Here is an 11,599-nt window from a genome sequence, read left to right as displayed (position 1 = left end):
TATTAATTTGTGTGACGTCGCTTAACATTGCGTTTTATTTGAATGGAACTTATTTTTAATCGTTTAATCTCAGGCTGGAATAAAGATTAATAACAATTTTAACTTAACTTTTAGAGAACGGGTTGGTTTTCGAGCAACTTCTTTCATTTTTAATTTAATATTTGAAATAGATGCTTTGTAGTAAATTATTCAAGAAAAAATTTCTTTCTTGTCTGGATAATATTTTTTTCAAACTCTATTGTTGAAATGTTTCATGTTGAATAATTATTTTTACATCTTTCATGGAATAAAAACAATAGAATAAAAACATTGTATACGTGTATATAAAAATTTTCAAGATGGAAAGAAAAGAAAAAGTTATATCAATACATATCAGTATACTGTATAATAATTACATATGCAATGAAAAAACAAATTAGGTTTTCAAAATAAGACACTGATCATGTTAAATTAACTTAAATTATTAAAAACCGATAAATTGGCTCGGTCTCGCATCATCTAGAAGCTAATTCTGCTTGAACATTAAAGGTTTTTTTTTTAACAAGATAGATATAAATAAATAACAAAAGTAGACATATAATATAAATCTTATATTAATTATTTACAAGTTTTGCTTTTTCTGAAAGCAATTAATACGCTGTACTCTAAAAATAAACAGGTACCATTGTATATTCTTAGCGTAGTAGATTATTAATATCTGTAATGCAAAAGTAATTTAGTATAACAAATTAAATTGGTAATAAATACACCGAGACAATGAAAAAATCTTATCGAGTCTATTTTATAGCTTCGTGTTTGAATTGCATCTCATGTGTAATGGCACAGCTGGTTGAGGACCTTCACATTCCAAAATCATTTTTTCAGCTGTTCTTAATGCATTATATATCGATCGAGACTTCGGTGCTTTCGCTAAGTAAACCGTGCATTGTCCCAAAAGAACATCACACTCTGGCATACCAATCATTTGACAACCATGCATTGTATGAACAGCTACACCTGAAATTTTCAAACAATTGTACTAAAAAAAAATATGAATATGGATTTTTAATGTCATGCGCGATGTTTATATACTTCTCATCGTGTTAGTGCTGATATTAACATATTTGATATTAACACTATGGATGTTTCAAATCCACATCATGTTGGTGTTGATGTTAATATTTAATACAATACGTTTTAAATTTGATCTTGATATAAACACCAACACAATGAGAATTATTTAAACATTGCAGTGTTAAATCCACACATTTTTTAGAATGTAAACTATGAAAAATATATCTCGTTTCTTTACCTAAAGCATCTGGATCTGCTAGACCAATATCTTCACTAGATATTCTAACTAGCCGTCTTGCAATATTTACCGGATCTTCCTTAGCTGCCATAATTCTAGCCAACCAATATAGAGAAGCATTTGCCTTACCAGCTCTTATTGACTTATGAAGCGCAGAATATATGTGATGGCTCTGATTGGTTTCTTTTTCGGAGAGCATATGTGTTTTTATTAAACCTTCTTTAATATCTTCTAGAGTTATTGTTATATTATTGTGTGATATTCTTGACCCATCTGCTTGCCGTGCAAGCATTGCTAATTCTAAAGCATTCAGAGCCACACGTGCATCACCATCGCATGCTCCTACTAGCCACTGTATTATATTATTATCAACATGATATTTAAGTTTAGTATTGGAATGAAATTTAATCCACTCTCTACTGTTTGTCTGTTCTTTTTCTTGTATGTCAAGCATCTTTCCATTCATATAGTCTAATGCCTTATAAACAATTTCTGTTACATTGCATTCTGTTAATTTATTTAACATAAACATGCGACAGCGACTTAGTAGAGCTGGATTTAAACTATAAAACGGATTCTCAGTGGTACATCCAATTAAAGTAAACGTTCCTGTCTCTACATGCGGCAAGAATATATCTTGCTGTAACTTATTGAAACAATGAATTTCATCCATAAAAACAATTGTCTTGCATCCAAATTTTGATTTTTCCTTTGCTGCCGTAACAGCATCCTTTATACTTTTTACACCAGAACTGGCTGCAGATAGATTCACAATGTACACATTGTTACTTGTTAATTTCCTGCTTAAACATGCTATTATATTCGCCAAGGATGTCTAAAATATAAATTGTAAACGATTATAATTATTATAAAGAAGCTATATGAAAATATAAGAGTAAAACTAGCTTTATATAGATTAAGAAGCTGTTGTGTACTGTAGTGATTTTGTTACCCACTTTCCAAACTTGTCGAAAAAAAAGAGTAACAAAAATCACTACTGCAGTGGCCTCTTGATTTATTACCTTTCCACATCCAGGTGGTCCCCAGAATATCATGCTAGGAATCTCTCCTTTTTCCAATAAATAATTTAAAATAGTGTTTGGTCCAATTATATGTTTTTGTCCCACATAAGCTTCAATATTCATTGGTATCATCTTGTCAGCAAGTGAAATACGTTTCAGTGTTCCTGAGGATTGTACTTTGGACTCTTTTATAAAATTATACTCAGACATGCTGTTGATAGTACTCGGTATTTGATTATGTATTTTAAATTTTTTCACTTGATTATGTGTGGCAAAATCCTCATCGAAAGGAAATGATCTCTTAGTCTTTACTTCCATGTATTGTAACTCTGCTTTTTGGTTATGTTATTCTTTTCTTACGTACTAAATATACATTTGTATTTGCTTACATATTTGAACGAAGTCAAATATACACTAATGTCTGGTTTATGTTTCCGTCTTAACCTGACGATTTAACGAAAAATATTAATGAGTTTCGTGATCTTTCATTAACTTTTATACTTCCATTATGCCAAGGTTATGTTAAAATGTTGTCTTACGATTGTAATATAATGTGACTAATTTAATCGGTTTATTTGTTTAAAAAATAATGCATTAATATTCACTATGTTAGATAAATTATTTCCTGTGTAATACTTTGTGCTTACTGCTTATTGATATAAGGCTGGGTTTATGCTCCAGATCTTAACCCTAAAATTTAGCCAATAAAACTGTCAATCTCAACCGAAATCTGTATTCCATTGGTTGAATTTTAGGATTTTAGGGTATATCAATATATTAGTATATCAATAAGCACAAAGTGTATTACAATAGATTTTTAAGTCTCATGCCATAAGAAATGGACGAATTACAATCGATTATTCTCCTATTGTATTTGACTGTAATTGATCACTTTATAATATATTATAATGCATTGTTTTTTAAACATAAATTGATTAAATCAGTCATATTATATTACAATCGTAAGACAACATTTTAACACAATCTTGGCACAATGAAAGTATAAAAGTTAATAAAAGATCATGAAATTCATTAACATCTCTCGTCAAATCGTGTAGAATAATTAGAAAAAGTGAAGTGCTGCCATCTACGGTAATATGAGTGTGTCATCGCCATGATGCCATGTAACAAAGTCAATCAATAATGTCAAATTTCTCGTACCGAACTGACGTATATCCATGGTGGAAGTATATATATTTCTATATTTTTTCATCATGCATATACTATAATGTATATTTATTGTACGACACAACATGCGTGTAATGAATAACGTGTAAATTATCCGCAACTGTAAGTTCTTTGTTTGTCAGGTACATTTTCTTCGACTGTGTGTAAAATTATAGCTGGATTGGAGCTAAAAAAGAATGTTCGTAGAATACCTGAAATTCAATTTTACAATGCCGGTGAGCAAGGAACAATATCGTGTCGAACAAGAAGCATTTGTTTCCAATCATGGGGGCACGACACCTCATGATGTGTTTTTCTCGCTTCTGCCAACCATATGCAGCATCGTCATGACAACATCAACCATGGAAGTTCTTAAAAAGTATATACACATCCATGAAAATATCAAAGTCGTCATACAGTTCGTGTTAATCATTATTCCTACTATCTTGTGTTATACCATACTGTCGGAATACATTATTAGCGCATGCTTGATATTAACGTTAATATGTACATTAAACTTATCACTGATGATAGAAAGGAAAATTAATTACTCGGATTTAAATACGGAATTGGTTAAGGATAAGATATCCTGCATAACTAATTTTCGAGCACTGACCAACATTATTACTGCTGTTTGTATATTAGCCGTTGATTTTCGTATTTTTCCACGGAAATTCGCCAAAACAGAAACGTACGGACACAGCCTAATGGATACAGGTGTTGGAATGTTTATATTGGCGAATGCGTTGGTTGCGCCAGAGACTCGAGACTTCTCTACTTCCCGTCAAATATGCTTTTTAAGCACTCTAATAAGAAATATGAATAATTCCTTTCGAAGTTGCATATCTCTCTTGATATTGGGATTCGGACGATTTACAGCAGTCGAATACCTAGGATATCAGAAACATGTCACTGAATATGGAGTTCATTGGAACTTTTTTCTAACTTTAGCTATCGTCAAATTATTAACTAGCATGATTACCAGCGCTATTAACACAAAGTATTCATTATTCTCTGGTATATGGATATTATGCATGCATGAATACACCATGAGCATCAAAGATTTAAAATCATGGGTTTTGCGAGACGAGCCGAGAGTTGACTTTTTTTCTGCCAATCGAGAGGGCCTAATTTCGATACCCGGTTACGTAGGATTGTATTTTATCGGTGTAGCTATCGGGAGACTTATACATTCCACATATCAAACTTTGTACACAAATTCGAATTTAGACTTTAACACAAAACTTTCTTGGTTTAAATATACAGAATTGTATGAGCCTTTATGCTTATTATATATTAAATTAATTAAGATCTCTGCACTAAGTTTCTTGACGATAGTATACTGTGATTTTAAGGTTTCAAGAAAATTAGCGAACTTCGGGTATTGTATGTGGATAGTATCTTTAACAACTGCACTACTTAGTATCTTGGTGTTTATAGAGTTTATGTTAGGGCTAACGAATATATTTCATATATCGTACAGCAACGACATTAAAATTGAATTCAAATTGAATGTGAATACAAATTTACGGATGAATTTAAAGAAACACGTAAAGAGTGAGAAATTAGAGAATATTAGAGTTATATTCGGGAAACCTTTAGAGATTTTTGATGCTGTAAATTACAACGGTCTATTTTTTTTTCTTGTCAGTAACATTATGACTGGTATTGTAAATATGTCAATGTACACATTATATGCTAAACAATCAGTAGCTCTATCAATATTAATTATATACATGGCTGTGAATGTAATTTCAGTATTAATACTTTACAGGCTCAAAATACGGATCAAACTGTAAAATATGAGTAAAAATAGTAACGAGTCAATTTTAATGAATTTACAATGTTTAATTAAGATTTTGACGATCCTGTTAAAAACAATATACTTCCATAAGTCTTTGATATGTTGAAGATATTATTATTAATTTATATTTAAAAGTGTATATACAGTGAATTTTGTTAATAATTTTATTTGTATTATATAGTTATAAGGAAATATTATGTTATATTGTATATATATATATAAATTCCATGTGGCCAAATATAGATGTAATTAAATATTATGTCACATTTAACGTTAAATATATATCATATATGTAAACATCGATTACAAACTAATAATTAAGAAAAAATATTGCCAAATATGCAACTCAGACATCAAGATTCATACACATACACACATCACGCGTTTATTTTGTTCATTAAAATAAAGTAAAGTATATACATTAATATGAAAATAATATAAAGAAAATGTATATAAGGAATTTGAACAACAAATGTACTTTACAACACATTCTGTATTTCATCTTGTCAATTTATTGCCTAAAAGTCCTGTTCATAATTCATCTTTGGATAATATATCCGACTTTTGTAGTCGTATTGGTTCTTTAGTATTAGAAGGTTGTACTGATTCTTCATTATCTACCGTCCTAGTAATGTTTTGTATTTTGTCATGAAAATTATTAAACTTTTTGAATGCATTATGGTGCTTCACGTGATTTTTCGCTAGCAATACGATTTTGAGGAACTCCTTAACATCGAAGTTGTAATTCGTAAATTTGGCGTGAGCCCCGCCATCAGGGTGGGTCCCCTATAATAATAATAACTATTTATTAACCCAAAGTTTTAACTTTAATTATTATATTAGTTAAACAATAGAATAGAAAAAATTAAAAATATTTTATATAAAATTATATATAATATATCATATATATTATATACATATTCAATAATAAAATTTTATTTACTATTAAATTGTCTTCTGATTATAGTAAAGTTAAATGATTAAATCCTGCATTATCTTATAAGTAATCTATTGAACGTACCGGATCTTGTTGCACTAACTTTGACGTATCTTTCCATGTAAAATATTTTATACCTCTCAATCGTGCAAGATCTTTGTAACAATTAGGATCTTCGCAATTGTATCTGTGAAAAATATTGAAATGTATGATTATGGGTACTCGCAATCATATATTTTCTAAGTATAAAGAATCTTACATTTCAAATACTGCTGCCCAATCCGGCAGAAACATTAAATGTGTTAAACCGGCGCCATGAATACCGATAAAAATGTCGGAATTTCTAGTGATTTCCAATTGTTTCTTGAATGGAACGTTTTTGTTATACACCATCTACACAGTACAAAATATTTTGTATTTGTGTGAAAACTATTTCTTGTTAAAATTTTTGTGTTGAATTTTTAATACATATCCGAATTTTAATTTAACATGTGATCGTGTTATTTGAATATTTTGTGTGAAATTGATATTCAACATTTTTTAGTATTAACTTAAAATAATACAATTTATGAGTAAATGAACCAGTAGCATAAAAATGTATAATTTTTAAACGTAAATTTTAAGATAAATGTGAATAAAAAATGTAACATATTATAAATGATAATTTTAGTGAAGAAATATGTTTCCATAATTTATTTACGAATTATGTTAGTATTTTTTGTGTTAATTTTTTTTATATAATATTTGTATTACTTCCTAACATATTCATCTAATGTTGAAATTAACACAAAAATTTGGGTGGACCATTTGAAACGTGTGAAATGTATTAAATTTAATACAAATTTTTTAACTGTATAAAAAATGGATCACACGTAAATCAAATCTTAAAGATATGTTAGTCAAATATCTCCGTTAGAATTTTACCTTATTAACTTTATACTCTGGATTCTCCTTTAAAGCTTTTACCAATTCATCCTCGTTTAAGATCTTTCTGTACTGAGTATCTCTGCTCAGCAATGTTATTCGAATCTTCCGATCTTTTCTTGGATGAAGAGGTATTTGAAGTCGATGCAACACATGATCGCCAAAGGCTTTGAACAATCCAGATTTTTCACAGCCGTAAATCTAAAATAATATTTTCTTATAATATTCTTTCAATATTAATACTATCAATATTAGTACTATTCAATATTATAGTACAAGCGGTGTATTGTAATATAATCCAAAAATCATTCTCGGCAATAGAGGAAAGACCAAGTTCTTGAAGCACACTGTCTCTCCTCGAAATGTTTTCAAGTCCCATAATGGATTTCTTGTAAATGCTTTGAAAGTATCTTGGAACGCCGATCGATAGCTGAAAGCAAAATGCAGTTTGATATCTAATAGTTCGTAGTTCTTATTTTCTGTTTGTGTCAGTTTCGTTTTATGTTTCGTTCTATACTTGTTACCTATAACTTTCCCAGATCATTATATGATTGTCTGTATCGAAGGCAGATGGGTGCGAGAGATTCACGTGCAATGATGCGTATAAGTTGAAAAAGTCACAAAAATGATGGTACATATTTACTACTAAAACAAAGCGACTTTAATGAAATGACAAACATGAATCGTAATTCATTTTATTTTTTTTCCCAAGTGTCTTCCTACTTACTAGCATCTATCTTCATAATGAAAGTCGGTTTCTCAATGATGACATCACAATCGCCATGAACAATCGGCCGATGAAGTAATTTTCGAAAGTTTCGTAATTCTGGTCCCCAGGATTGCAGCGGGCTAATATGATCCGCGTTTTCCTGTAATCTCTTTTCGTTCAGCCTGATTGCAGAAGAGAAAGTTAGATACTTTCCAATGCCTCACACAGATGATCTTGATCTGCTTTGCTCGCTGATATTCACTCACGTGCAGTAGCCGCCAATTTGACCTTCTTTTAATACATCCATTTTGTATCGTAAAGGTTCCTTTCGATTCAACAAATCTGTAAAATTTAGCATCACGTTTCTTGATCTGCAGAACCTCATATGCTCCGAACACTCTAAGGACGAATCATCCTGCAATAAGTGGAATCTAATCAAAATATCGAATTATATTATCTTTTTGCATTCTATGTATGATGTCACATTTACATAGAAAAAACAATTTTGAAGCATCTAAAAAATTTAGGTACACATCTGAAAATAATTTTATTGAACTATCAAAATAATTACATAGGAATCTCAAGTATGATGCTACAAAAAATGTTGATATTTTAACAATCGATTTGAGCATTCTATATAATTATTTTGATCATTCAACAAAATTATTTTTAGATTTGTATTAACTAAATTTTTTAAGACTTCAACAAAACCTCATCTCCATACATATTATAATTTAGTAAACTCACTATAAATAATGGTTCGCATAATAGCATCATCTCTTTCCTTTGGTCGCGCACGTATCCGAAATCGCCTTGTGCATAATAAGTGTCCAATTGAGCTCTTTTTGTGGCAACCCATCCTTTATGATCACCTGGACAATGTGGAATGGAAAATGAATTTTCTGCCTTGCAATCTTCTTCGTAGCCCCAACAAGCTTTAGTATTGAGACTATCCTGGAATGTATCATGAAATTAACGGTTTTAGTTTTAACGGATCATATAAAAAAATTATCGTATAAAAATAATTAAAAATTTTTTTTATAAAATTAAGTCAAATAAATAGTATAATATTATTATGCAGATGCGAGATTTCCACAGAAATCATGCTTGTAATTTTTAAATAAAATTTTATGTAATATAAATTAGAAGAATTGAAGGGCCAGTTATATAATAAAGAATGTTTAATTTAAAACATAAAAATAAAAATAATTATAAACGTTATTTTGTTTTAAACTTACAGAGCTTTATTATTATTTATTATTTTCATGTAATACGTTTCAAATATGTTCTATAAATAATAAAGGTGTATCAAGAAATTAAAGTTAAATATAATCTGATATAATCTTACCTTATATGGACACGCCGCATCATTGCGGCATTTTTCTGCTGCCGTGGGAAAAGAGTTGAAATAATACTTGACATGCTCGTATGGTAGATTAATATCTGTGTAATTGCCGCCAATGGCAGTGACCGTGAATACGAGCACCAGGGACACTGGGAAAACTGCGAACAATGTCCTCATGATCATCGCGTGTTTAAAAGAAATTAACCGGATGCTCTTAAGAGGTCCTCGCGCGTTTGTCTTACAACTGCACAGTTTGAAAAACGAACCACCTGTGAAGGTGGGTGTATGACCTCACAACCCGCGCATTAACACACATGCGTGAAACTTGTACGCCAGTATGGTGAGAGGCGATACTGAAGATACTACATGTGAGATGTGAGTCAGCTCACATCATAGAAATTGCGCACTGGCTTGCCTTGAGCAGTACACGAAGAAGCGAAGTATTAATCTTTTTTATTTTTTCTAAATAATACGCCGGCGTTTTTCGACCCGTCAGATCGATAATGCAGATTTGTCCGAAAACGGAGTATACGTAGAAGCATTTCCTTCGAAACAATCACAAGCAAGCTCATTGACTTCAATTCCCATCTTCCTGGTGAAACCATTAAGTACTTTCTTAAAGCATTGAAATCTCTCATAAATAAATGAAAAAATCTTTCCAGTTATCTTCACGCGATCAGCTGTGCACTAATGCATTGCAACATATGGCTATGTACACTTTCACTGTCAAGGATGAACTTATAATCACAATTTAAGCTGGTTTTTCTTTCAAGTGAAATTATTAGGACGAAACAAAAAAAATGAAGCACTCTGGAGCAACTTTTGTTTAATCCACGCGACTTTCAGCATCTTGAAGTCCAATTTTTTGAACCAGAATATTTTGTGAGTCTTATATTGAGGGAAAGCATTCTTGACTGATTTGAGAGAATCCCTCTATGGGTTTCTTCCTGCAATATAAATGATAGTACTCTTAGAGTCTCGGCAAAGTAGAGAAAATATAAATTTTACCTACTATCGATATGTAACTATCAGTACATATAGTAGAAAAGATTATATATAATAATAATATGTATACATAATATATTAGAAAATATAATATATTAAAAGAAAAATAATATATTAGAAAGTATAATATAGTAGAGAAAATATATCTATTGTAGATAAAAATATCTACTGTAAATTGAGTTAAAGGTAACGTGGAAAAAAGTAAGATTTACTATATATATATATTGATATATATAAATTAAAACATAATATTACAAGATCTTAGAACTTTATGCTACATCACTTACATAAATTACGTTGTAAATCAATGTAAATCGCAATCTTGTAAATTTAATATTAAACATTTTTACATTATATATTTTTCAATATAAAATTAGAAGTAACAATTATACAAATTTTAAAATTTTATACTATATGTAAATTATCTTATTTTATTTTTCTTATCTTATTTTATTCTCTATAGGCAAAGACTAAAAGCTGGTAAAAATTTTACATTACAAAGTGTATTTACAATGAAAATTACAATATCGTTATAGAGAATAAGTGTCAAATGCATTATGAATCGTTTGCTGAAGATCATTGTCCAACATTATTAGTGTCAAATGTTAGCTTCTGTTATTCATTACGCTCTTACGTAAATAAAATGCAGAATCCATAAGCCTATATAAGACGCACTTTATGCTAATTTCCCGCGGGATATGTCAAAAATGATTTCAACGTATACGGAAGAGACAGTTCGATCCTTCTCTCGAGGCGTGGTCGAAGTAGATCCTATCTCTTCGCCGTTTGTACAATTTTGCTTGTTCGGAGAAAGAAAGAGGTAGGTACGAAAGAAAGAGCTAAATCCAAGAGTCCTCGCATTCACTCGAATACATCGAGTCCCACACTCTGTTAGGCATGAGTCGTTACGTAATCTGGAAGACTCGGATATCAGCTGCGGCCCTCGTTGGTCGCAGGTGTCTTTCTTGGTTCACAAGAGATCGTTGCGATACAATTAAAGCCACCCAGCCGCAGCAGCGAAAGGAGAGCGTGAATTCAAATCTATACAGAACTTATTTTAACTTTGAGCGACACCCATTGTTCCGTTTTCCTCTCAATGTTGACGCCACGGTGGATTAGAATTTGCGGACACCCCGTGTGTGTTACGCAACCAAAGTGTGCTTAAGTGTTCAGTTGCGATAGCGCAGATATACACTTGACTATTGAAATATTGAAGCATGACGAGTCCTATGCGTGAGATCTACGTGGGACCGAGCGATTTCGATCTCTTATGGCCGCGGGCGAATGACCAAGCTGATCGTTTCGCTAAACGAAAGATCTTCATAACAACTATCCACGTACGTCCGAGTAAATCGACATTAGCCGGCAGTCCCGCGGGCCATTCACGATGATCCA

General features: G+C 31.1%; 3 protein-coding genes across 7 annotated transcripts; 1 reads left to right on the top strand and 2 right to left on the bottom strand.

Moving 5' to 3' along the window:
• Window positions 1-643: 643 nt before the first annotated feature.
• LOC108783079 (ATPase WRNIP1) lies at window positions 644-3,378 on the bottom strand. 3 transcript variants are annotated; one of them, XM_018551533.1, is made up of 4 exons: window positions 3,351-3,378; window positions 2,314-2,757; window positions 1,292-2,126; window positions 644-996 (listed from the first exon to the last, which is right to left on the bottom strand). In XM_018551533.1, the coding sequence occupies exons 2-4, from the start codon at window positions 2,629-2,631 to the stop codon at window positions 782-784; spliced, it is 1,368 nt and encodes a 455-aa protein (XP_018407035.1). In that variant the 5' UTR covers window positions 2,632-2,757; window positions 3,351-3,378; the 3' UTR covers window positions 644-781. The 3 variants fall into 3 exon arrangements, with proteins under 3 accessions (XP_018407035.1, XP_018407037.1, XP_018407034.1); XM_018551535.1 differs by lacking the exon at window positions 3,351-3,378 and having other exon boundaries at window positions 2,314-2,477; window positions 2,703-2,751; XM_018551532.1 differs by lacking the exon at window positions 3,351-3,378 and having other exon boundaries at window positions 2,314-2,780.
• A 45-nt stretch (window positions 3,379-3,423) lies between these two features.
• LOC108783086 (Phosphatidylinositol glycan anchor biosynthesis class W a) lies at window positions 3,424-5,279 on the top strand. 3 transcript variants are annotated; one of them, XM_018551542.1, is made up of 2 exons: window positions 3,424-3,500; window positions 3,624-5,279. In XM_018551542.1, the coding sequence occupies exon 2, from the start codon at window positions 3,678-3,680 to the stop codon at window positions 5,277-5,279; it is 1,602 nt and encodes a 533-aa protein (XP_018407044.1). In that variant the 5' UTR covers window positions 3,424-3,500; window positions 3,624-3,677. The 3 variants fall into 3 exon arrangements, with proteins under 3 accessions (XP_018407044.1, XP_018407045.1, XP_018407047.1); XM_018551543.1 differs by having other exon boundaries at window positions 3,428-3,603; window positions 3,688-5,279; XM_018551545.1 differs by having other exon boundaries at window positions 3,428-3,623; window positions 3,688-5,279.
• Window positions 5,280-5,781: 502 nt separating this feature from the next.
• Window positions 5,782-9,466, bottom strand: Eogt (EGF-domain O-GlcNAc transferase). The gene is made up of 10 exons (XM_018551530.1): window positions 9,203-9,466; window positions 8,602-8,808; window positions 8,121-8,269; window positions 7,873-8,036; window positions 7,670-7,790; window positions 7,422-7,575; window positions 7,146-7,346; window positions 6,481-6,614; window positions 6,306-6,408; window positions 5,782-6,070 (listed from the first exon to the last, which is right to left on the bottom strand). The coding sequence occupies exons 1-10, from the start codon at window positions 9,380-9,382 to the stop codon at window positions 5,816-5,818; spliced, it is 1,668 nt and encodes a 555-aa protein (XP_018407032.1). The 5' UTR covers window positions 9,383-9,466; the 3' UTR covers window positions 5,782-5,815.
• Between the last annotated feature and the right edge of the window lie 2,133 nt (window positions 9,467-11,599).

Source organism: Cyphomyrmex costatus, unplaced genomic scaffold (assembly GCF_001594065.2).
Source record: "Cyphomyrmex costatus isolate MS0001 unplaced genomic scaffold, Ccosl1.0 scaffold141, whole genome shotgun sequence".
In the NCBI taxonomy this organism is placed as follows: domain Eukaryota; kingdom Metazoa; phylum Arthropoda; class Insecta; order Hymenoptera; family Formicidae; genus Cyphomyrmex; species Cyphomyrmex costatus.
This window is presented reverse-complemented; position numbering and strand designations above follow the sequence as displayed.

What these genes read in the sequence shown, in the direction of transcription:
- LOC108783079 (XM_018551533.1), bottom strand. Translation starts at nt 2,631, where the DNA reads ATGGAAGTAAAGACTAAGAGATCATTTCCTTTCGATGAGGATTTTGCC. An exon ending in GACCACCTGGATGTGGAAAG is followed by an intron (nt 2,127 to 2,313) that starts GTAATAAATCAA and finishes TTTATATTTTAG; the next exon opens with ACATCCTTGGCGAATATAAT. An exon ending in AGCAGATCCAGATGCTTTAG is followed by an intron (nt 997 to 1,291) that starts GTAAAGAAACGA and finishes TGAAAATTTCAG; the next exon opens with GTGTAGCTGTTCATACAATG.
- LOC108783086 (XM_018551542.1), top strand. Translation starts at nt 3,678, where the DNA reads ATGTTCGTAGAATACCTGAAATTCAATTTTACAATGCCGGTGAGCAAG.
- Eogt (XM_018551530.1), bottom strand. Translation starts at nt 9,382, where the DNA reads ATGATCATGAGGACATTGTTCGCAGTTTTCCCAGTGTCCCTGGTGCTC. An exon ending in ATGCGGCGTGTCCATATAAG is followed by an intron (nt 8,809 to 9,202) that starts GTAAGATTATAT and finishes GATACATTCCAG; the next exon opens with GATAGTCTCAATACTAAAGC. An exon ending in TATGCGAACCATTATTTATA is followed by an intron (nt 8,270 to 8,601) that starts GTGAGTTTACTA and finishes CACTTATTGCAG; the next exon opens with GATGATTCGTCCTTAGAGTG.